The 24118-nt window shown below is 40.6% G+C and overlaps 2 protein-coding genes across 3 annotated transcripts in view; one reads left to right on the top strand and one right to left on the bottom strand.

The window, feature by feature from the left end:
- Window positions 1–2640, top strand: part of EEIG2 (EEIG family member 2) — a 31153-nt gene extending 28513 nt beyond the window's left edge. The window contains exon 10 of one of the 2 annotated variants that reach the window (XM_035122169.2): window positions 176–2640. In XM_035122169.2, the coding sequence (XP_034978060.1) occupies window positions 176–218 (43 nt within the window). In that variant the 3' untranslated portion in view covers window positions 219–2640. The remainder of the gene's footprint in view (window positions 1–175) is intronic. The other variant, XM_035122171.2, reaches the window with a different exon arrangement.
- Window positions 490–24066, bottom strand: HENMT1 (HEN methyltransferase 1). Its single transcript, XM_035122168.2, has 7 exons — window positions 23606–24066; window positions 15363–15484; window positions 13010–13122; window positions 11176–11310; window positions 8497–8679; window positions 7257–7428; window positions 490–5950 (listed from the first exon to the last, which is right to left on the bottom strand). Exons 2-7 carry the CDS (start codon window positions 15474–15476, stop codon window positions 5528–5530), a joined length of 1140 nt encoding a protein of 379 aa, XP_034978059.1. The 5' UTR covers window positions 15477–15484; window positions 23606–24066; the 3' UTR covers window positions 490–5527.
- Between the last annotated feature and the right edge of the window lie 52 nt (window positions 24067–24118).

Genomic DNA, 24118 nt, shown 5'->3' with positions numbered 1-24118 from the left:
TCTTCCCTTTCATTAACTACCACTCACTTGGCCAAGGACATCACACATTGCAGAGACACGTAGGCTGCTGTGTTTTGAAGGCTGCAATTAGCCTCTTGTAATAAATATCAAGTTTCCTCCTGTTCAAGAGTGTAAAATTCTGTTCCGGTATTTTCTACTACCTTTAATTTTTCAGGGTTGGATCTGGAGCATATGAGCAAGTGGTGATTAAACGCTAGAGGAACAGGACTACAGTGGCAGAATTCGAGGAACTCCAGAACTTGCTTATTTCCCAGTACTATTGAAGATGGGTGTTTCCAAAACGCAAGTTTGCATTCACCCGAGTTGTCGGATTGGGTTGCTCAAACTGAAAGTGTCCTCTTCTGTTATCTACCTGTGGTATAAGGGTGAATTTTTCGTCTTTGAGTACTTTGCCAGCCATTGTGAATGTGTTGGTAGATTTGTTACATTGTTCTATGTGTCAATCAAAGCACCTTTTTTGAAGATAGGACAAATGGTATCTGACTTGACTTTAATATGGTGAAATCAATTGTCGGTATGTAGAAACGCATTCAGTAATGTTCTCTAATTGCAACCTGGCTGCTGTTGCTTTTTAATCCCTTAAAAAGTCAAACACATTATCTATTTCAGTCCTTTTCTGGGAGTGAGAATCTTGCCTCTCAAGTATTGGCTTAATTGTTCCTGTCAAACTAGAATTGCTGCAAAAGGGAACAGCTGCTTCAAGGAAGTGAGCCAGTCAGCTGTGCTTTGAAAGAAATAGGATAATACTGCTACAAATGTGTGCAACTTTAAGACTAAGTCACATGTAAGAACTAGTTTATTACTTAAAATGAGTGACTAGCTATGACAAAATTAAATCTGTATTGAATTACACAGTCATCACTGCTGACAAGATTTGAACCCTAGTACTTTATAGTATTCAAAGATAATTCTCGCTGACATTTGGTGTGTACTGAAAAATGAAAGTACTACATCATAGGAGATATCATTGAATAATAACCAGTAATGAAAAGTCTAGAGCATACAGTAGGATGTTGTTTAGCTCATACAATATTAAATCAAACCATTTAACACTTAAAAGAGTGCCTTGTTCCTGAGGAAAAAGGAGTTCGGAACAATTTCTTATAAAGCTTTAAGAACAACCATTAAACAGCTAACTGCTATATGCTTAAGCTGTCAAGAAAAGCACTTTATATAATTTTCTTCACCCCATCTGAAACCAGAATCTTGTATTTTAATTAGAATTGCTAACTCAGGCCCAGTGTAAATGAGGCATGGATATGAGCAAATAACTTACCTCTGTACTTGCTCCATTTAAAAGGTATTTGCCCTGTTCTACCTGATACATACATTGATGTTTGCAACTGCCACACATGTGGTATAGTGCAGTGCAGTGCTGGCCATGCAGAATTGTCTGCATAGCTCGTTTTAAGTCATCTCATTTTAGTCCATTTCATTCAGTTGTTAAGACAGAACTTTTATTTCAGTGGAACTTGTGCAGATAAATAGTTCCTGGTACATATAAATTTGCACAAATGAAACATGTAATGTGCCTATGCAACAGTTTTGACAAAGCGTTTTCTGACAACAAACAGCCCATTTTATTTTTGTAAAAAATTTTTTAGGGATTTGGAGTGAAGGCTGCCAACAATTCAGAAACATATTAACAGTTAGTAGTGGGCTTCAGGTGTGAAAAAAAGTTAGTCACTAGAATTAATCAGTATCTTCAAAACCACTTTGAGTAAGCTAATGAGTTATTTGGCCTGTGCGGAACATTGATGTTCTTATGAATTCCCTGGAGTTGGTCAATGTTTGTTATCTTTCTCAAGAAACATAATGAAAGATTTAAGTTCTTAGCTAAATGAAGGAATTTTGTATCTTGGAGATATGTCACAACTCATTTTTATTATTTAAATCATATGTGTGAATTGTTAAAATGAGAACCATTTCTTCTGTATTATGGTACCTGGAAGTAACTTGTCACTGCTTCATAAAACATTTTATTTAGCTTGAATTGTTCTAATTGAGTTCAAGTAAATATTTAATTTTTTTAAGCTGCTGTTAAAATAATGCAAAGAGAATGCACAACAAAACTGAAAGATACAGTGATCTAGGTAAAATAATCTGTTGAAAAATTGCTAGTTCTAAAAAGTGTCAGTCCTAAAAGATGAGTGATTTGGAGAGAACAAATTGGCATGAGGGAGAAAGAACACAAGGGATAAAAAACTGACTTAAGGTCACTAACTATAAAGGAACTATCATGTTCAACGTTAAAAAAACTATGTTTTGCTTGTTTACTCAAATGCAATGTTGGTCACTTCTAGTGTAAATACCTGCATTCCCTGACTTAATACACATTACACAAAGGCAATTTTCTCTTGTACCCATCACACTGGTAATTTTTTGAATTCCATATGATAGTTCAATTAAACAGCTATTATGCACTTTAGTCAACTGAGCCATTTTAATGAAGTGATTCCATTTGTGTCCCCAAGACATGGGAAATGAACTTCATATTCATATATGGCATTCATTTTGTGTAAACTGTACAGTGATACCCAAAATTAACATTTTTTAAGTAAAGTCTGATTTTTTTACCATAGAATACTTGATGTAAAGTGGTCTTACAAACTCAATAAAAGTTTTGTCTTCAATCTGCATTTTATGTGCTGTTTTTCTGAACAGAGAATCAAAACAACAAATGCAAAGGGTGTTTGCAAAAGTAACTAATTTCAGTTTATTAAATTGAAAGGAGCAAATGAATGGCATTCCATCCCCACCAAATTATTAGCTTAGAAAGGAGTGGGGTTATCTTCCTTCTCTCTAATACAAAATAGTATGCCAAAAGGATACAGGCTAAATTTTGGGAGGAGTTGTATCTCATTTTTAGGTTAATTCCCTGCAGAAAAAAGGCCCAAGACAGGAATAGTTCAGTTGTTTAGGTTTCCTGATGAACTTAAATCTTTTGTATTCCTTGTACTAAGTTTAATACTGACCTATTACAAGTTTAAAAATTCATTTATGTTTTGTAAGTGCAATGGGGCTTTGTATATTAATTTTTTAGTAGAACCAGTGCTCTTCGCTTTCCTAGAGAAGAGAATCAATTAATGATTTAAGCATCTCTAGCACCATTGCTTTCCTTGCTCATTTATATTGGAACCTCTGTACAATTTAGTATTCTGATTCAAAGGCTAGAGGAAATTAAACTGCATTTTGTATTGGGGCTTGACTTGCAGACATTCTGGAAAGTCAGCTTTAGCTTCCTGTGCTAGGTTCACATTTTCTACCTGTGTTTATACCCCGTCAGCATGATTAATTCCACTGATACAGATTGCTGTGATTTCTCAAAATGCTTTTTATGCTATTTTGATTTGTTAGGTACTTTTGTTCTAAAACATTACAAGTTTGATCTATTTACTCTGTAAAATCTAGAGAAATGACAGCTCAAAAGCATGAAAACAAAATATTCCAGTATTAAATAACATTTAGACACTGATCATTCTTTGGGACAAACAAAATATATCTTATTTTGTTTCCATTACAACTATTAAAGCAGTTTACTTTAGGTATTCACAAGTAAACTGCTGTAATGGTTGTCATTGTAGTAAGACAATACAAAACTTTGACTGATGACAAAAAGTACTAAACATATAACCATGTTTTAGAGCACCATTGTGAGACCTTGCCACAGCTTTTTAGTGGTTTCCCCCCTTTGTTCTGCCTTTTGTCATCCTCTCTATGAGTCCCACCTGCAGAAAAGTTTCCATTTGTTATTTCTGTGAAAAGCTCACATTTCCTCTGCAGAGCAGCTACATTTCCATCAGCAATCTAACTGGCATCCCACTCTTACGGGCTTATTGTAAACATGATTAGTAACTGCTACTTGTATTGGTAGTAAGGAATACTTAGTGATTTTCTGCCTTCAATCCCAATACTGAATAAGTGGTTAAACTAAACTTTGCAAACAGGATTGTCTTGGACTATTTAAGTCATTTAAGTGACTATTTAATGTAGTAAGCCCTAGTAGAAACTATGCTGGGTTTTCTTCTCTATTCTCATCCCAAAAATGATTCATCTGAAGCGACACTATAATAGCAGAGAACACCAGGGAAAATTAGTGGCTACGGTTGTACGCTCTGCAAGGGCTTGGAACCGGGCCAGGCTGGGAAGTGATGCAGTGTTCTGGTTATAGTACAAGGAGAAAGCTGCTGCAGTGCAACTGTAATAGAGAGCATTACATTCTAAGAAGGTAGAAGTAGAAAAACAATACGGTAATCTATCCTAGCATCTTTAAATGTGACAAGTGAATTAGGGAAAAGGTCAAAGAGTAACAAAGTACCAAACCATCTCTTCTCTTGCCCAATCATATTTGTTGTCTCTGGTATAAAAACAACAACACTGCAGTCGTCCTCTGACTCTTTACCAAGGTGGTGGTGGTAGGGATATTGGGAAAAGCTGCATCCCTTTTGGTTACATGAGGACAGGATGCCAAGCAAATGCTTTCTGGAGAAGCATGCCACCTTGTGGTTGAAATTGTTGCAATATTAGAATTGTCTAATATTTGTTTAGAAAAGGCTGTTTACTGTTACACAGGAACAATATTTATGTACAACTACATCTGCTCATATGCCAATCTGTTTACCAACTATTGTAATTAAAGAAAAGCATACTTGAACAGGTAATACATGCAGGAAGCAAGACATAACTTCAGTTACTTGAGGCTTTAATAAGGCTATCCTATGACTGACGACTCCCATCTTGCACATAACTCCTAGGAATAGAGGCCAGAATTTAAAAAGGAGGTCACACCCTTCTCCTTGATCAAACCATTTTAAGGTTAAGACTAAGGAAAAGAATTGCTGCTGCTCCTTTCTATAATCAAAACTTAGCAGTCCCCCAAGGTTATGCTGGTGCTTTGGGGGTTAGAATCAGTTCGTGGATGAGTTGAGCAAATGTATTTTCCAACTTTGTTTAGCAAGTAGTATTCTACAATCTTATTTGAAGGTCCTTATTGGACAGCATCTACAAACCCATTTCTATATAGAACTGTGAATGGTTCTGAAGAAAACTATTTTAAAAGCACACAGAGAGAGAGCATCACACCTAGCATTAGCTTAAGCAACTAATTTAGTTCTCAACTAAACTTGTACTATAAAGATACTGACAACGGTGCTGTTGCATAATATAGTACACAAACTTTGCAAAACCACCTTTCAATACAAAAAATGCATCTTAAACATTACTTTTTCTGTTCGCAGACAGAGAAAACTTTTCTGACTTCTGTTCTACTAACTACTGTTGTAAGCAGTTGGAGTGAGAAAGGTACGTTTATTTCTCAATCAAAATAATTAGGTAGGAACATCTTATTCTAGCCCACCTCAACACAAAAAGATGGCACCTGATCCAAATATTTAGTAGCCAGTCCAATCTGCTGAGTTTTTAAATCCAGCAACTAGCAGAATTCTGCTCACTGTACTCCTCCAGTTAGCGAAGTAGTACCAAGAACAAGTATTTTTGAAAGCATTTGCTAATTCTCCATCTCTTCATTTTCATATTCAGCATCAATCAGCACTGCAGATCCGTCATGGCTGAGTGCAACTTTGCCAGTTATGAGATTGCTTAGTGTTTCAACTGTTCCACAAAGTTTATTCACTTTAGGATAAGAAAAAATGTTTGCAAGAGGTATGTAGACAGAGTTTCCATTAATAAATGGCTGCAAACTTTTATTGTTGGCTTCTGTTAAAGGCAGATGCTTGAAATACCTCAGACTATGGTGAGATGGTTGGAATTTGGGTTCTGTTTCAGAGTCATAACAGGGTTTTTTATATTCAGTTTTTACGTGGTCCCATAGTCTCCTTGCAATTATTTGTGCTGTCCAAATAACTTCATTGACCACTGCATTCTGCAAGTACTTTTCATCTTTAAGGCTTGGATATTCAGCTTTGAAAAGCTTTGATATGGAAAACAAAGATGCAGCTTATATATTGTTAGCACAATCTAACTGTTCAAAGCATTTCACATACTCAGCATTTTATGTTGCAGAATTTTAAATTAGGCATAGCTCTACTGGACCTTTTCTAACATGTTTACAATACACAAAATAAAGTTGAAAACCGCCTGTCCTTACTTGTTTGACAAATGCAATTTTAATTCTCCTGCTGATTTTTAAGATAGACCATAGCCTACAACTGTGTAGCTTTCTCACCATAAAATGGTTGTGCATGCTCCTCAGTTCAATTTTCAATAACATCTATCTGTATGTGTGTGTTTTTTAAAAAACAAAAAACCTCAGAAGCGAGCCCTGTAGTATGCGGTGAGTAAGCCTCCCTGCAAAATTTGGTAGAATTTGGGCAAACTATCAAGCATAGCTGCCAAGTTATCCCTTTTTTAAGGGATTTTCCCTTATGCTGAATAGGCTTTCTCGCGAGAAAAGGGAAAACTTGGCAGCTATGCTATCAAGAGCCCTATCACAATACAATCCCTTGCACATCTGCTGAAAAGCTGCACTGAATTTAATGGAACTTGCTCCTAAGTAAGTATAAATAGGCTTGCAACCTTAAAGTAACAAATCCTTAGCTTTTCTTCCATAAGTTACCCACTTACTGGAAATAAAACAAAAACAATTTTAAATTAATTTTAAGCAATATGGTTGATACTCCTACACTGCCTTATTCCCATCTTAAAAGTACAATCCAAGTTCAGAGTGGCCCACCGAACAGAGTGTTAGGCTTGGACCTGGGTTTAAATCCAGCTAATGCTAAGTCCTAATGCTAATGCTTTTATAGGTTTAAAAAGGTAAAAAGCTAGGAATTACAGCATAAAGGCTTAATGAAGTTATTAAAACCAAGTGTGCTTCTACAGTTCAATATCTAATAATGCTTACTAAACACTGAAACTGGGAAGAAAACATTCTAAGTAACATTTTCCTCCCTGGATAAATGATTTCATGTTTGATAATATTTTAGGATTAATTAACAATTATTCTCATACTTTTTGTCATTTTAAATGCCCAGTTGCCTCTCCATGCCATGTGTCCATCAATCATAACACATTTGTTTGAAAGCAGAATCAAAAGAACTTCTTTCCTAGTATGTATTGTGTGACATTGACTGCTGATCAGTCACAAGGTTCATTGGATATCAATTCAGCACAAACTCAATACATAGACTTCTATTTCAGTTATCGTGTTATGTTTTACTATGTAACCCCTTTATACTGAATTTATTCCTCCTTACAGAAGCAGAAGATCTACTTACAGTTTTATAAACATGTTCCTTGCATTTCTCAAAATGTGTAGGTCCATCATTCTGGTATTTTCTCATAAACACACCTATTTGTGTACAAGATCCAACATCTTTTTCAGGAGGTGGGGCTCCTAATCCAGTAAACTCCACAGTATAATCATAGCGAGCTGCAACATCTTGGGCCCTAAATTTATGACAAATTGTGCAAGTAACTTTGAAAAACCAATTCCAACATCTCTATCTTGCTCATCAAACACGTGTATAATGAGTATTGCTGAATCTCCCATCACAAGTACAAGCCATTCTTGGGAGAGAGGCAGTTCTTCCTTCCTATTAACAATGCCTGTGTGGATAAGTAGATGTAGAGAAATGGAAGCAGTGACAGGAGATTGTAGCTGTTAGGAACAAAGACACCTCCTCACCAGCCCAACAGACAAGGCCAATGAGACAAAAACAACTCTGTTCTGTCCAACCCTGAATTTGGAAACAACGCAACACTGTTGCCAACAAACTTTTGTTCTGTCAATTAGAAATATACCCAGCCTTCACTGACTTCCAGAAGGAGCTTGTTCTGTTCTTTAGACTATGAAATAGACAGCAAAGAGCATAAAGAATAGTAAGTAAACCCTCATTAGAATAGTAATGTGAGAGTTCTCAAACTGGACCATGAACTTTCTTAATAATTCTTAAGCATTATTAAGATAGTGTTTGTGTGAAGGTTTAGTGGAGCTGGTATCCCATAGAAGGATGGGGGGAAGAAGAGGAAATTTGCAGCTATGATGGAGCAAATATGCAGGAATTTTGAGACAATCCCTATATTATAGGATATTCCTGCTTTGAGACCAATCCCACTTACCCTAAAAAATCTCTGTATCTTTACCTACTATAGTGCCTTGCAGTGGTGCTCATGTCTTTTTTTAAAAAAAATGGAATCCCCACAAAGAAGAAAATACATAGATCAGAAATTGTTGTCATTTCTTATCTCACCTACATTCCACATATTGTGAGATTATTGGGGTGCAAAAAGCTACGCCTAGACAACCAATTGTTGTCCTTCACTTTAATTACTGTTATTTACAAAATGATTAACATATAAGATAGGCATGGCAGTCACCACAGTATATTCAAAATCATGAAAGCTTCCAACGAGTATAGCAAGGTTTTATTTTATTACCCCACTGCCTACACTAAAATATACACCACTGTTTTTGTTTTACTTTCTGGAAGCATATGAAAGATGAAATGAACTTACCAGTTCTTAAATTGTGCACGATTCCATTCAAATTTATGATCTGGGTGTCTGAATAATGTTACAGTTGGAAGCAAACAATTAAATTCTGAGTTTGGTGTTGTTATTACAACCATGGCTGGAGACATAAAACCAAATACCACTTCTGGGAATTTGTCCAGCTCTTCTGCCTCCAGGTGTTCTATTCTGAAGATAGAAGGTTACAAGGATCTTCTTACCAAGTGGACCGACTGAGTACATACTTGAATGAGGTAGCAAAGCTGTATAACTACAGTAAGTCTGATATAAGAAAAAAATACCTTCTCAATATAACTTTGTTTTTCTATCTAAAGGTAACACACCACTTTATACTTGATCCAACAAGCCTAGTATTATATATTCCAGCTATGTAGTTCTCCATGGTCTCTAACCAAGACATCTCAGTCCTTACCTAGAAGTTCTACATCTTATTAAAATCTGACAAATCATCAGGTCTGGATGACAATCCACCCAAGAGTTCTTAATCACCATCTATACTTTGTTGTTGTTTAGTCGTGTCCAACTCTTCGTGACCCCATGGACCAGAGCACACCAGGCACCCATCTATACTTAAGGAATGTAAAGTATGTAAAACCATTTTTAAAGGGATCCGGATGGGATCTAGGATTTTACAGGCCAGTTAGTATAACATTTGTTTTGGGAAAACTGATGGAAAGCATTATTAAAGGTAGAATTACAAAACATAGAGAAGAATAAGTCTTTCTGAAGGAGAACCAGGCCTGTTTCATCAAACTTTTAGAGTATAAATAAGCATATAGATAGAGGTGATACAACTGACACTGTACTTAAGACTTTCAAAGAGGTTTTAATAATGTTTCTGTTAAAGACAGGAAATGGAGTAGCAATAAATGGAAAGTTCTTCCAATGGAAGGATGTGGAATACCAAAGGATCTGTATGGGGGCCTGTGCTTTCTAACTTGTTCATAAATTATCTGTAGTTAGTGGTAAGCAGTGAGGTGATTATATCAATTGTACCAAAAGGAGTTCAAAAAGGACCTCCCCAAACGATGGCAGTAAATTTATGCAAGTGTACATAAATGGATGCCCATTGGGGCAAAAAAAAATTTCCTCATTTCACATATATGTTAATTTGGCAGTTAAGTCTGAACTGCCAATGACTGTACAAGAACTAGACCTTTGTGTCACTGTGAATAGCTCGAAGATGTCGACCTAGCATGCAGTACATATGAAAAAGGTGGATTTTATGTTAAGAATCGTTACAAAAGGGATTGAAAAGAATACCGCCAACATCAATCCCACTGCCAATATCATAGTGCTGTTGGACAAAATCTGTGGCGCATCCACACTTGGAATACTGTGTAGAGTTCTGCTTGCCTCTCCTCAAAAAGGATATTGTAGAGTCAGGAAAAGTTCAAAAAAGGGCAACAAAAATGACACCAAAGTTGGAAGATTCGTAAGCCCTAGTTCACACTGTCAGGGTTAATGGCATTTCTCAGCTACAGAAATCTTTGCCAGTTTATAAAAGTAAACTGAAGTTTTTATAGTATAATCTTTGTATGTGCAGAAACTTAGTTTCTGCACATGCTAGAAAAAATTCTAGTTGGAACATGCTAGAAAGAATTCTAGCCGCTTAGCACTTTTCATTTCAGCCAAGAAGCAGGCAAAATATTGTTTTGACTACATCTCCCTTCAAGGTAACTAGGAACATGTATCAGCTACCCAGTGAGCAGTTACACTTTAATTTTGATTCTCTATCTGCCTGGATTCTTACTTTCTCACTCTCAGTATATTCTTGTATAGTGTTAGATTTTATATGCTGAACTGATTTTTATGCCCAAGATGCACCTGGTCAAGGCTTTGACAAAGAACCACATGATTTATGCCTTTGTAAATTATTACGTGCACGCTATGGCAAGAGGTCTGCGACTCTGCTAATTAATCATCAAGCCAGAGGTCTCCCAGAACTTGGGGGATCTAATCCCAACACACACAGCATATAGTTATTGTGGAATCCAATCCCACAAGATTTTGTAATGGCTGCCAATTTGGATGGCTTTAAAAAAGATTAGACAAATTCACTGAGGATAAGGCTATCAATGGCTATGATATACCTTTACTGTTGAAGGTAGGATGCCTTTGAACAGCAGCTGCTAAGAATCACAAGTGGGAAAGAATTCTGCTGCATTCAGTTACTGCTTGCAGACTTCCCAGAGTGATCTGGGGAAACTGAAAACAAGATGCTGGAGTAGATGGGCCTTTAATTTGATCCTGCAGGACTACAGTATTATGTTATTATCCTGCAGAGCTCTTAGCCTTTCCCCCAAAATTAAGCCTGCTCTAGCATTATGTTATGGATCCTAGGTTTTCCCATTCACACTTCCATTGAGCTATGGGTTCTCCATCTCACCAAACCCTCAGTTTTCCATGAATGTTTCTATGCCCTTTGTTCCAAAGTATTGCTACACCACACAACAGTCTCTACCATCCCAATTGTATTGATTTGTATTGTCCTAAGTTTAAGAAGTTAAAAGATGGCACAGTCCTTTATTTTTGAGAAGTTGCTTGGAACTAGGGAAGAGGAATGTGTGTTATATATGGTAGAAAATGTATTTAAATCGACATGCTTTTAAAACCAAAACCTGAAAAACATTCCCAAATAAAATATTTCAGTAGAATACTCACACTTCAATGCATGTTATCATATCAAAGCCCAGCATACAAGGGTCTTTGTGAGCAACTGAACCCTGATAGAGGATAACTGTCAGACGTCTTTCACTTGGCTGGAGATAGTCACTAGGAAGGGGAGATAGTGTATGCCTACAAGCAAACAGGTTGTACAATATAGAAGACCTCAGATGACATTTACTTTTATGTCAACCAACCCCACCCCATCTAACTGCTGGTGCACCAGGAAGTTCCAACTGAAATCTAAGTCAGGTCAGTACGATATAAGACTGGATTTGCCAGGACTCTACAGTCTGCACAGGAAACACATTTTAATGCCCTTACTTGACAGCATAAGAAACAACTGTGCACAATTAGAAGTAATTCTCAGTGCAAGTTTGATGTTTCAATTTTATTCTTTTTTATCATTTAATATAGTAAAACTGTCTATGCATTTTACATAAAAAATTAAACAATAACATTTTAAAAAAATATTTAAAAAACTAGATAAAAATGGGAAGACGGCAAAACACAACTGAAGATAACCTAGAAGATGCTTTACTTGGGTATACCGTAATTCCCACAAACCGAGTATCTTACTTTCAACAAAAACAGTACAATTTTTTGTGTGACTGTCCCAACAAAGTTTAAGGCTTTGAAAAAAGGAAAGTAACTTAAGAAACTGAAAATGGAGAAGAGTGCAGTTTGCTGACCCGAGCAAAGCTTATCAGGAGCTACCGGTAACTACTCTATCAGATGTATTAGAGAACTGCTAATAACAATATTGGAGAGGTCCAACCAGAAACATACATTGTTCCAAATGTAAAATACCATGGCATAGGATATGACACATAATAATATTCATCCTCAGATTAGTTTTCAGTATCTTTTCTCAGTTGACATTGCTTTTCTTTCCATTGCTAGATTGAGGCGACAGGTATATTCTGTGTACTTTACCTAGTCTGGTACTAGCAACGAAACCACAATATTAAATATTCATTTGTTAACTATTAAAGGTAAAGGGGCCCCTGACCATCAGGTCCAGTCGTGTCCGACTCTGGGGTTGCGGTGCTCATCTCGCTCTATAGGCCGAGGGAGCCGGCGTTTGTCCGCAGACAGCTTCCGGGTCATGTGGCCAGCATGACAAAGCTGCTTCTCGCGAACCAGTGCAGCACACGGAAACGCCGTTTACCTTCCCGCCGGAGCGGTCCCTATTTATCTACTTGCATTTTGATGTGCTTTCGAACTGCTAGGTGGGCAGGAGCTGGGACCGAGCAACGGGAGCTCACCCCGTTGCAGGGATTCGAACCGCCGACCTTCTGATCAGCAAGCCCTAGACTCTGTGGTTTAACACACAGCGCCACCTGGGTCCCTTTTGTTAACTATTAATATTAATCAAATGAAACATTTTCAAACCTAAAAGGTGCTAACGACTGAAAAATACTAATTATGAAGCCATGTGAAGAAGAGCAAACCATGGTGATCTCACTGTTCCCTAACCCTGGGGAAACACTGTGATTGTCACTGTTTGCAATGTAACACATGCTTTCATTAGGCTGATCACTGTTGGAACAGATAAAGCTAGCTGCACAGTGCTCCACGAAACTCAACCACCACCTGATTATCAGAGCCAGTGAATCCCAGTGCACTGCCAAGCCAAATGGGAAGGTGTTAGGCCCAGTGTGGCCCATGAGCTGCTAGAGGTTCCTCACCACTGCTGTAGCCAACCCCCAATCTCGTGTTAGGAACTGAATGGCAGAGAGAGAGAGAGAGAGAGAGACAGACTCTGAAATTTCCAAGCCACAACAAACAGCTTTTGCAAAAGAAATTAAAGGATTTTTTTTCTCCTTACATTTTCTCCTTCATCACATCTTCACTAATATCTAGCCCAACAAGCACTTCAATGCAGCTGCAGAATTTCAGCATCCAGAGAAGCCTGCCTTCAGCACATCCCAAATCTGCCACCTGTCAATAAGAATTTAATATATTAATAGTCCATAACTAAAACTGATGCAACTTTAAAGTCATTATTCGCTTAGGAATCGAAACCGCTCCTTAATTCTGCATTTGTTTGCACTTAGGATGACATACAGAGGGGTAAATGTAAAGGGACCCCTGACCATTAGGTCCAGTTGTAACCGACTCTGGGGTTTCAGTGCTCATCTCGCGTTATTGGCCGAGGGAGCCGGCATACAGCTTCCAGGTCATGTGGCCAGCATGACAAAGCCACCTCTAGCAAACCAGAGCAGCACATGGAAACACCGTTTACCTTCCCGCCGGAGCAGTACCTATTTATCTACTTGCACTTTGTCGTGCTTTCGAACTGCTAGGCTGGCAGGAGCAGGGACCGAGCAATGGGAGCTCACCCTGTCACGGGGATTCGAACCGCTGACCTTCTGATTGGCAAGCCCTACGCTCTGTGGTTTAACCCACAGCGCCACAGTGGGGATTCGAACTGCTGACCTTCTGCAAGACCTAGACCAGTGATGGGCAACCTTTTGAGCTTGGTGTGTCAAAATTCGCCAAAAAACCGAGCATAACTCGAGTGGCGTGTCACTTCGAGAAAAACCCATTAATTTTGCGATATTTATAGTTTAAATAACAAAAATGTATAATTGTAATATATAACTGTATTTAATAAACCAAAAACTAATTATTTAATCTAACCTAACCAAAAAACCCTTATTTATCACAAAGTGCCCAGAGTTGTTGAGCTTCTTGGGGGGAGCTGCTGACCAAAGTTTTGGAGGTTTTTTGGCGGGGTGCAAAAGTTGCTTTGCTTTTTTGGGGGGGATGCCCCAAAGCTGCTGTGCTTTTGGGGGAGGAAAGAGAACAGAAATAAATGATGAATAATACCTTCGCTGGAACTAACACGCAGCACCGGCATAGTCTGCCAAAGCGCCAAAAAACCCCAGCACAGAATGGGTTAAAAAACGAACGCTGTTACACCCAATCATAGTCTGCCAAAGCGCCAGAAAAAACAGCACAGAAGGGGTTAAAAAACCAATCTCTGGCTACCAGCAACAACAACAAGAAAAAGGATCTGGGTTTTAACAGTGGAGATAAGCTGTAGCAGAGACAAGCAAGCTTTAGCGGGGGCAAGCTGTAGGAGGAGCGGGAGAACAAACAACAACAACAGCGCGAATGGGCCAATGGGGCGCGTGCCAGCAGTGAGGGCTCTGCGTGTCATGTCTGACACGCGTGTCATAGGTTCGCCATCACTGACCTAGGCTCTGTGGCTTAACCCACAGCGCTGCCCGCGTCCCATGATACAGAGGGTTAGTCATACTCAAAACAGACAACTTAGTTGGGTTTCACCCTTAGTTTGCGAAAGGGCAGGGAAGATGTGAGATCTGCCTCCACTGGGGGGGGGATCCAAGGACCCAGTTAATGCAGGATAAAAACTGTGGCTAGCATTAAGGCAAAGTTCTCTGTTAACTCCAAACTAGGCAACCATGGCTTAAAGTCTGTTAACCAACCTTAAGGCACGTTTCCTGGTTTGTACTTAACAGTGAAATCTGGCTTAACAGCAGCTCTTTGTACCAAGCATACAACAGAAGGAAAGGAGATTGTGTGAGAGAGAGGGGGGAAATTCTATCTGGGCAGTAAAAAAACACTTTTCCTCCCCTCCTGTCCTGGTTGACACAGAAACAGGTTCTGTGACTAGAGTGTTGGCTATACAGCTCCACTCTACAAGCCCATAGCTGCCAAGTTCTCCCTTTTTTTAAGGGAAATTCCCTTATGCTGAATAGGCTTCCTCGTGAGAAAAGGGAAAACTTGGCAGCTATGTACAAGCCCTCATGCTCCTAGTCAGTATTTGGAATTGGTCTCCAAGCGGCTGAGAAACTTTAAAATAATAAAGCAAATTTGAGACAAGAGACAAGTAATACAAAGCATCCCCTCTATGATCACCCCCACCCCATTTAAGCTTTCCTTATTTGTACTATTTCCACATGGAAGTGCCTGTCTAGCTCAATTATGTTTAAGTGTGTCAATCACAGCAAGACAAAGGCCAATAATTCTGAAGAAGTGTGCATGCACACGAAAGCTCATACCAATGACAAACTTAGTTGGTTTCTAAGGTGCTACTGGAAGAAAAAAAAAATTGTTTCGACTACACCAGACCAACACGGCTACCTACCTGCAATTCTGAAGCAGTTAGCCATACTATAAAGAGCATATTTTGCTAAGAAACATATACAAACCTTTTTAGGTTTATGTTTACTCACTAACTGTTTAACGAACAGGTAGCGTTGTTTGTATAGTGGTGGCATAAATTTAATTGTCCTCACTTCATCCTTTTGCATTTTTGCATCCATAGTCAAGGCTAAAAACAAAAGATAAGAATGTTTTTGAAATACTAGTATATAACAATTATTTTGCAGCTTGGAAATTCTTGAGCATTCTTGGCTCCTGCTTTCCTTTCAGTCTGAAATCTAACACAAAATTTGTCACCATTTTGACAGGAAGCATTTTGGTATTCCGTGTATTTCCTTCACATCTTTTCTCCACAAAACTGGTTGGCAAAACTTGATACAAACATCGATTAGTTTCTAGCTTTTGATATAAAATATGTTATTAACCCACACATTAAAATCATTTTGTTTATTGGTTATTGTTAATAATACAAAAGAGGTTACTACCAGTGCTTCTTTTTCAAGAAAAATAGGTACCGGAACTCACCATGAAGTTGTTACAGCAAGTCACTTGGTGACTCGGGGCAGCTCAAGTTCTCTTAAGATTCAGACAGATGGCTAGAGCGACTTGGAAGGGCCCTTACGCAAACACGCATGCATTCATGCAATGGTAGAGGCCTGGCAGAAAAGCTTAAATCACACCACCGCTACATGTCAAACAGATCGAAGAAGAGGAAATACTAATTGGCCCACCCACCCCATAGCTTGACCAATCGCAGCTAGGAGCTAGGTGGAGTCATAGATCTTTTAAAAAGTAGACTTACACACACTGGTCAGCTTCCATTTTGACTTGAAATGTTAGTTTTGGTCTTCTCAGAAATACAGTATATAAAGGCAAGAAGTAGGCAGGGGGTAGAGCCAACCCACAATGGCACCCCCCTCCCCACAAGAGGTGCCAGAACTGCGCTCCAGAGCACTCCAGCTGAGAAAAAGCACTGGTTACTATCATCATTTCCCACTGCATAATTATTTAACACTTGAAAAGGCCTATTGCTCTTTCTTTAGCACATGCAATTGGAAGTAAGCCATACTGTGTAATCTATATGCATTGCCTCTGAGTAAATATGTTTTAAGATTAAGGTATAAATGTTAATTTGTTCTTTATTAATAGCCATAATATTAAATAAATTCAGCATGCAGCACATAAGCAATACCACATTTTAGTAATGTTCAGGCATTGCACCTGCTATGAACAAGAGATTGGCAAGTCTAATTAGTATGAACTACAAAATTATTTTAAAATGTTTTGACATTACTGGCAACTTTGCTTTTTCAATGATTTTATGAGATTGTCTCATTAAAATGTTCCAGTAGCTTCTTGACAAAATACTAAACAATGGGAAATATATTTTTTCTTATTCCTGTGCTGGGGCTGTCTCTGACTGGCAAATGTATAGCTTTCAAAACAACTGAAATAATTGTGCTAAACCCTGTCTCTAAACACACTGTGAGATAGAAGAAATGGAAAGTGAGCAGGCTCACATCACACACTGTACCCAGCCCCAAAATTGGGCACTATTTCTCCTGTCAGTCTACTCCATAATACAGTAGCCCCAAGTTCAATAGATAGGATTCTGCTCTGAATGCTTCATTATTTGCACATACTTGTTTCTATTCTTTTTTAAATTTTACAGTGCAATCAGGAGGCATTCTGCAGTAGCTATTTAGCTATAAGAAAGATCCTTCTGGCACTAAAGGCTAATGAATTTAGGCTCAATTCTATGCATACATACTTGAGAGTAAGCCCCACGGAACTCAACAGGACTTGCTTCTGTTTAGATAGGATTGTGCTATAATTTTGAAGCCTAGGTTTCTCTGGACTACAGTTCACTTCATACATGAAATCAAGTTCAGAGGAAGCATACTTCTGAATCCAAGATGGAGAAGGGGCCATAGCTCAGTGGCAGAGCATGTGATTTTTATGCAGGTCCCTGGTTTAATGTGTCAAATCTCTAGACATTCTGTGAGGGAAATCTCTAGACATTCTGTTGCTTAAGTAGTTAAGATGGCGTCTTGAAGGTAGCCTCGGAGAGTGCCTGGTAAAGATTCTTCCTTATTCTCCTTTACTTAGCCTCACAAGCCTCACAAGCTTTTTTCCGAGGGTACTAATGGCATTTTAAGATTGTTTTAAGCTTGTTTTTATGTTTTTATACTTTTATGCTTTTACCACTCCCACATACCTGCAAATCTGCAAACCTGCAAGTCAGCGTTGTAGATAAAGACTGAAAGGGAGTGAGTTGTTAAAGAGAACGCACACTAACTAGCACAGTTCACTCTGCTTTGGGCTAAGTGGGGTTTCTCCCCCTCTCCGTCTGTGCTGGTATGAGAGGGAAAAAGCGTTCCAGGCACCATTCCAATGAGACCGTGGACGCAGCCAAGAAACAGATGAAAATCAGTGACTTCTTGCCCAATAATGACCTGGCAGAGATTTGCAATAGTTTCCCTACTGAAAACAGTTTTGCTGCTCTTGCCTCTAGTATTGCCCATAAAGTGACTGGCTGTATGGTGGGCGAGGGGCAGCCAGCCCCGGGATTACAAGAGGAGGCCCCTCCCTCTGAGCAAATCCAAACTTCTCTATCCGAAATACCACAATCATCCACCCAACTTTTTGCGGATCGAGAGATGTTGGAATTGCTAACCTGCCAATCTGAACTGATATCGCATACAATCAGCAACCTGTATAAAAGGCTGGACGGCATTGAAAAGAAGCTCGAGGAAGTGCTCAGCCTGGCCAAACGACCACCCACTCCTCCCCAGTTTGACTACATTGCCAGTCCGGCTCCCCCCCGCCCAAGTCTGCAGGTCGACTCCGCACAACAAGCAAAGGGCCCGGACGAACAAGCACATAACTTGAATCTACAACTCCAGCCTCATAAACTGGCTGTGCTAGTGGGAAACCACCCCTTGAATTACAACAATTGGGTAGATAAACTCTCAGTTGCCAACTCTCTGTCCCAACTGCTGGGGCACGTCCTACGTCCATCAGAGATTGTGGACATTCTATGGTTGCCCACTGGGTCCTTCCTGAAGCGGCTGGTTATTAACTTTAGATCTACTTATCCACCTGCTAGAATCCTAAAACTAAACGGTTGCACAAGGAAATGGCATATCTATTTCACAAGAGTGTTTGCTAACCAGATCTGCAAACCATTACCCATCAGGACAGGGGCCATCTGCTCTGAAGCTAGGCCTGTCTGTCTCAAGAAACCAGTGAACGGGGGGCTGGAAACGAGACCTTCTCGTATGGGCAACACCATCGCCCAACAGGACTCGGACAGCCCTGCACTGTACCAAAGTCTGCCTGCAATTGATTTAATTGACTTTTTACACCCTCCTCTTGGCTCCCAGGACGCTCCATGTGACGCGCCCGCCCCCGGTCCGCCTAAGCAACTCCAATCTGAAATGCACTCTCCTTCATACGCCTCGATGCCTGAACTGGAGACTTCCGTTACCTCCAGCCCAATACAAGGCGACAAACCACAACACCCATTAAACTTTAATCCCCTAATCGATCCACCCCAAGATACAGTTGCTGACCTTTTACAATCTACACCACCCGGTGAAGTCTATGCCTTCAAAACAAATCCGGAACGCCATGTAACCTGCAATAGAGTCATCGAGGACCCTTTCGGCCACATCAATCTGTTGGCCTTTCAACCCAAGCCATCTCAGTCTCCCAGTTCCCAGCAATCTAAGGCCGGTCGGAATCCTTATACGGGGCAGAGTGAAGAAGTCCCCCAAATCATCCTAGCAAAAGACTCCATGGCCCACGGACCAATAACTGACGCTCCAACGGTAGTGGTGGAAACGCGCCTGGGGCCGCCTGGGACATCAAGCGATAACCATCCTCCTGATATTCACCTAGATTGACTTGATGCCGCGGTTAGGAGTCAGGTGCACAATTCTCTGCAAATGATATCATGGAACGTGGCAGGGTGGTCTCCAAAGCTATGCCTTCCAGAGTTCTCAAACTTATTAAGGGCTCATGATGTAGTTTGTTTACAAGAAACCTGGTCATTACATCACATCGAATTTGCAGGTTTCAACGCTTACTCTGTTCTGGCAACTAAAAGCCACAAGAAAGGCAGACCTTCAGGTGGATTGTTAACTCTAGTGGCTCCCCATATAAAATGCGAACGCATCCTGTCGACAAATGATACCTGTAAACTACTAGTAACAAAGATAGTGCTGGAGAACCAGGAAATGTTACTGATCAACGTGTATATTCCTCCCACTCCCACTGCCACAGTCAAGAACCTTCAATGGAATCTCATTACACATGTGTTCGAGAATCTGGACCTCATCTGCCCTGATTTACCTATCATTCTAACTGGAGACTTTAATGCTCGCCTAGGCCAAGGGTGGGAAGTGTACACAAAAGCCTGGGAGCTCCTGGATATTTCTGTCCTCCCAGATTTCTGTCTTTGGGAACGCAGATCCCTGGATCCAGTAATAAACCAGGCGGGTCTGCGTCTCACCAAGTTGACTACCACCAGGGCCCTGACATGGCTTAATGGGCTAACGGAATGGGAAGGCTCCGGGAACTTCACCCATATCTCCCCGCAGGGGAACAGCGTGGTGGACTATATTATAATACCTGCTGGAATGACGCCATTCGTGGATGAGTTTTACATAGGCGATCCTATGCTCAGTGACCATCTCCCTCTTCACTGCAAGCTTGTCTTTCCATTGAGCAAGACTGTACAGTTAAACAGCCCACTCCCCCAGGAACCAAGACTCCAGCTTCCAAGGATACAAACCAACGAACACACTCTGTCTCTCTTCCAAGGCCTGGTAAAAACCGACCGCGTGACCCAATTGTTTTCAGCAGAGAAAGGTGCTCTTACTCCAGCTGAGGGAATTACTCGGTTCGAGGAATTTATTAACATCTTAATAACAGAACTGTCCCACACGCACTCACATAGGCCTCCTAAGAAAAGGAGCCCAGGTGATTGGACCGACAAAGAGACTTTAGCTATGAAAGCCGAAATCAGGAAACTGTACAGAGAATCCAGAGAATCGGGCAGTTCCCGCCTACCTGACATCTATTTTTCTAGAACTCAACAACTAAGGGAGTCCATCCAGCTCGGCCGGTTAAGACATATCCAGAAAAGCTGGGAAATTTTACTCTCAGCCATACAATCTAGAGATCACAAAAAATTTTGGAAGGCCGTAGCAGATCCCCCACTGCCACAGAATGAGCAGCTAACCTCAATTCCATCGGGCACATGGATAGATCATTTCAAGTCAGTATTTTTCGACAACTGCATCCCACCGGACAGGCAAGATCAGAACACTCTCTCTTTCCTAGATGAGTGGCCTCCAGTATCCATGTCAGAAATCATAAATTTAATTGATCAGATGAAAGTAGGGAAGGCCCCTGGCCCGGACGCCATTCCATCTAAACTGATTAAAACTAAACCGGAGTGGTGGGCTCCGATATTGGCTGATCTGTTCACGTTGGTCGATAGCTCAGGAATTATGCCCAGCTCCTGGCAACAATCCATAATTATCCCTATTTTCAAAAAAGGTGACAAAAAGCTGCCAGCAAATTATCGGCCAATAAGTCTTCTCTCTAACATTGGGAAATTATATGCTAAGCATCTGTTAAACAGATTAACTACCTGGCTCGATGACAATAACATCTTAGGCCCTGAACAGGCTGGGTTCAGACCAGGAAAATCGACCCTACGAAACTGCACGGTGCTGTCTCACCTAGTCGCCAAATCCACACGATTCTATAAAGAACATCTACATGTGGCCTTCCTGGACATTCAAGCGGCATTTGATACCATTGACAGGAGGTTGCTTTGGGCCAAATTGGAGGCTATGGGCTTAGAACCCAGACTTCTTTACCTGATCAAAAAGCTTTATACCAATAACACCTGCTGCATAAAAATCCATTCTGGGAATGAAATCACAACACCAGTCAGTATCAACAGAGGAGTTAAACAGGGCTGCGTACTTGCTCCTACGCTTTTCAATCTTTTTCTCAACGATCTAGCCCCATTACTAAAGCAGGTGGATGCCCACACTCCAAAACTCCAGGCCATAAACATTCCCATCCTCCTGTACGCGGACGATATGGTTTTGCTCTCGCGGACCAGAATAGGTCTAAAGCGTCTGGTAATTGCCTGCATTGAGTACATGGCCAAAATGAACTTATGCTTGAACTTTGAAAAAAGCAAAATCCTGGTGTTTGGTAACTCACGCACGAGTTATAGCTGGGTTTTTGGAGGTAAACCCATCCAGCAGGTCTTTAAATTCAATTATCTAGGAATCACCTATCACCATAGGCTCCTCTGGTCTCCACATCGAGGCGTGGTGGTGAACGCCAGTAAGATATCCACGCAGGCAATTACGCGATTTTTTACAACAAGGGGCAACTCACATATCCCTTCTGCGCTCAAGATCTTCAATGCCAAGACCATTTCACAACTGCTCTACGGCATTCCAATCTGGATCCCGGGGTTCACCCAGACAGTAGAGCAAGTGCAATCAACCTTTCTCTACAAGATTTTCTCTGTTCCAAGATGCGTCCCATATGCAGTTTTATGTCTAGAGGGAGCTCAACACAAGGTGGAATCTGTCGCCTGGGCAAGATTCCTTATATTCTGGCTAAAAATCTGCCTCAACTCTGACAGAGATCCCTTCCTCCAGGTAATGCTTTCGGACACCTTCCTCCCCCCAGGGCTGCAACACTTCAATAGGAAGGTACTGCAACTGGGGCTTTCAATAGAACTCCTCCGCTCAATGTCCTTACAATCTGCCAAAGCCACAGTCATTACTAGGTTGTGGGACATTGAGAGACAGGATCTTATAGCGGCAGCAGGCACAACATGTTCCCCCCTTCTTTTCCACCTCCCGTGGGCTCATGAAACAAAACCTAACTATCTTGACTTCCTACTGAACCCACAGGAAAGAAGGGCATTTTCGTTGGCCAGGTTCAATGCAAATCCATCGAACCTCCTGTGGGGAAGATTCTCGGGCAGGGCGAAGGATGAGAGGATCTGTCCGTGTCATGACCCTCAGGTGGAAAGCCTTCCACATATGGTTTTTCATTGTAACCTTTACGTCGACCTTCGTCAACGGTTCCTGGACCGGCTCTGCATTCCCAGAGGGAGACCAGAGCGGGAAATCTTGCGGTTCCTCTTGCTGGGGAAGGACCCGGTCCTCACCGAGATGGTGGCTCAATATCTTAATTTACTATTTTCTCGGCGTTGTACTCTGCAGTCGTCTGAGTCGCCGGAAGCCCCATTGTCGTGAAAGCGGATGGCGGATTATTCCCTTCCCTCTCTTGGCACAGCGTTTGCCACAGTGACAGTTTTAATCTGTTATTATTTTGTATGCGAGTTTGTTTGATGCCAATAAAGGTTTTACTTACTTACTTACTGTGAGGGAAGGGCCAATGTTTTTATTTGTCACAACATTATGTATGTTTGCTTTTTTAAAATTGTAAACTGCCCTGTGATAGAGGGTGGAAGAGAAATTTAATAAAATAAATAAATCCATGTAGACAATACTGTACTGAATGAAGATTACTGTACTGAACAATTATCTCTCTGGCAGCTTTCTATGTTCCTATGGTTGGAACAAGCAGCAGGGGAAAGCCATCACCTTCATGTCCTGCATCCAACGAAGCGGGTTCTAGTTCACAAAAGTATATGTCATTCGCACAGCATTAGAAAAAAGAACGAACCTTGAAGCACCTTAATAAAGGTCCCTAGATTTAGGCTGCAATCTTATACACACACCTATTTGGGAGCAAGTAAACTGAATGAGACGTAGTTTTGAGCCAATATGCCTAGGGTTGTACCACAGACCTACTGCCCAATTTCGCTGCTATTAAATAGATGTAAGCCTAGCACACCACCTACATTTTATGTTCTATATTTTAATAATAATAATAAACCTGCCCAGATTCTCTTTGTTCTCGTTTTCAACCTACCGATGAACCTGTGCATTTCACTTATAAGTGAAGAGACTTGGAACAGCTGGATTTTACATTTTCAAATTATAAGTACCAATTATATTTTCAAATATGGGGCTACTGAATGCACCTTCTTCACAGAAGCTTTAAGCACATTCTGAAACCTGCACAGCACCTAATAGTCTCCTTTGAATGACTGCTACTTCCACCCACATCTAGAATTAAAACGACCCAGGGATCTTTGGATGGAGGGCAGTATAAAAATGTAACAAATAATAGTAACAACAATAACAATCAGCTAGGCTCCCCCGGTCCTGTTTACCTTTCAATCCAGCCTGACGAAGAGTCCTAAACAAAACAAAAATCCTTGCACAGTATTTTGCAAAGTTCTACTTAACCTAATAAAAGGCTTGCTGCAAACTGAGTGGATTTTTCTTATTATTACAAACCACCTCTTGGTTTTTACAAGGCTACTTTTAACAGACTACCAACACTTGACATTTTAGGTAAAGGGACAAGGGGCGCCTCTACTTTCGAAAACTCGAAGGCCGCGGCCTGCTTCTCCTTTCCTGATAATTTCTACTTTAAAGAAAAGCAACGTGTGTGTTTTGTGGGAAGAAGCGGTGTTTTCACTCCTCTTCCTTCCCAAAGGGCATTTTCCAAGTAGCGAAACGGAACTGGCTCGTCCAGAGGCCTTTCACGGTTCACCCCAGCTAGCCTGAGCGTATATCGAAACGGCGCGGCCCACTCTGAGGAGAGGAGCTTAAGTCCCGCTCTTCGTACTCTCGGAGCCGTATCTGAGGCGCCGCTGCCGCCGCCCTAACGTAAGCGCAGC

The sequence above is a fragment of the Zootoca vivipara genome, chromosome 7 (genome assembly GCF_963506605.1).
Source record: "Zootoca vivipara chromosome 7, rZooViv1.1, whole genome shotgun sequence".
NCBI classification, from domain to species: domain Eukaryota; kingdom Metazoa; phylum Chordata; class Lepidosauria; order Squamata; family Lacertidae; genus Zootoca; species Zootoca vivipara.
The sequence above is the reverse complement of the archived record's forward strand: the minus strand, read 5'-3'. Positions and strand labels throughout refer to the sequence as shown.

What these genes read in the sequence shown, in the direction of transcription:
- HENMT1 (XM_035122168.2), bottom strand. Translation starts at nt 15,476, where the DNA reads ATGGATGCAAAAATGCAAAAGGATGAAGTGAGGACAATTAAATTTATG. An exon ending in GTAAACATAAACCTAAAAAG is followed by an intron (nt 13,123 to 15,362) that starts GTTTGTATATGT and finishes TCTTATTGACAG; the next exon opens with GTGGCAGATTTGGGATGTGC. An exon ending in CGTGCACAATTTAAGAACTG is followed by an intron (nt 7,429 to 8,496) that starts GTAAGTTCATTT and finishes TCATAAATTTAG; the next exon opens with GGCCCAAGATGTTGCAGCTC.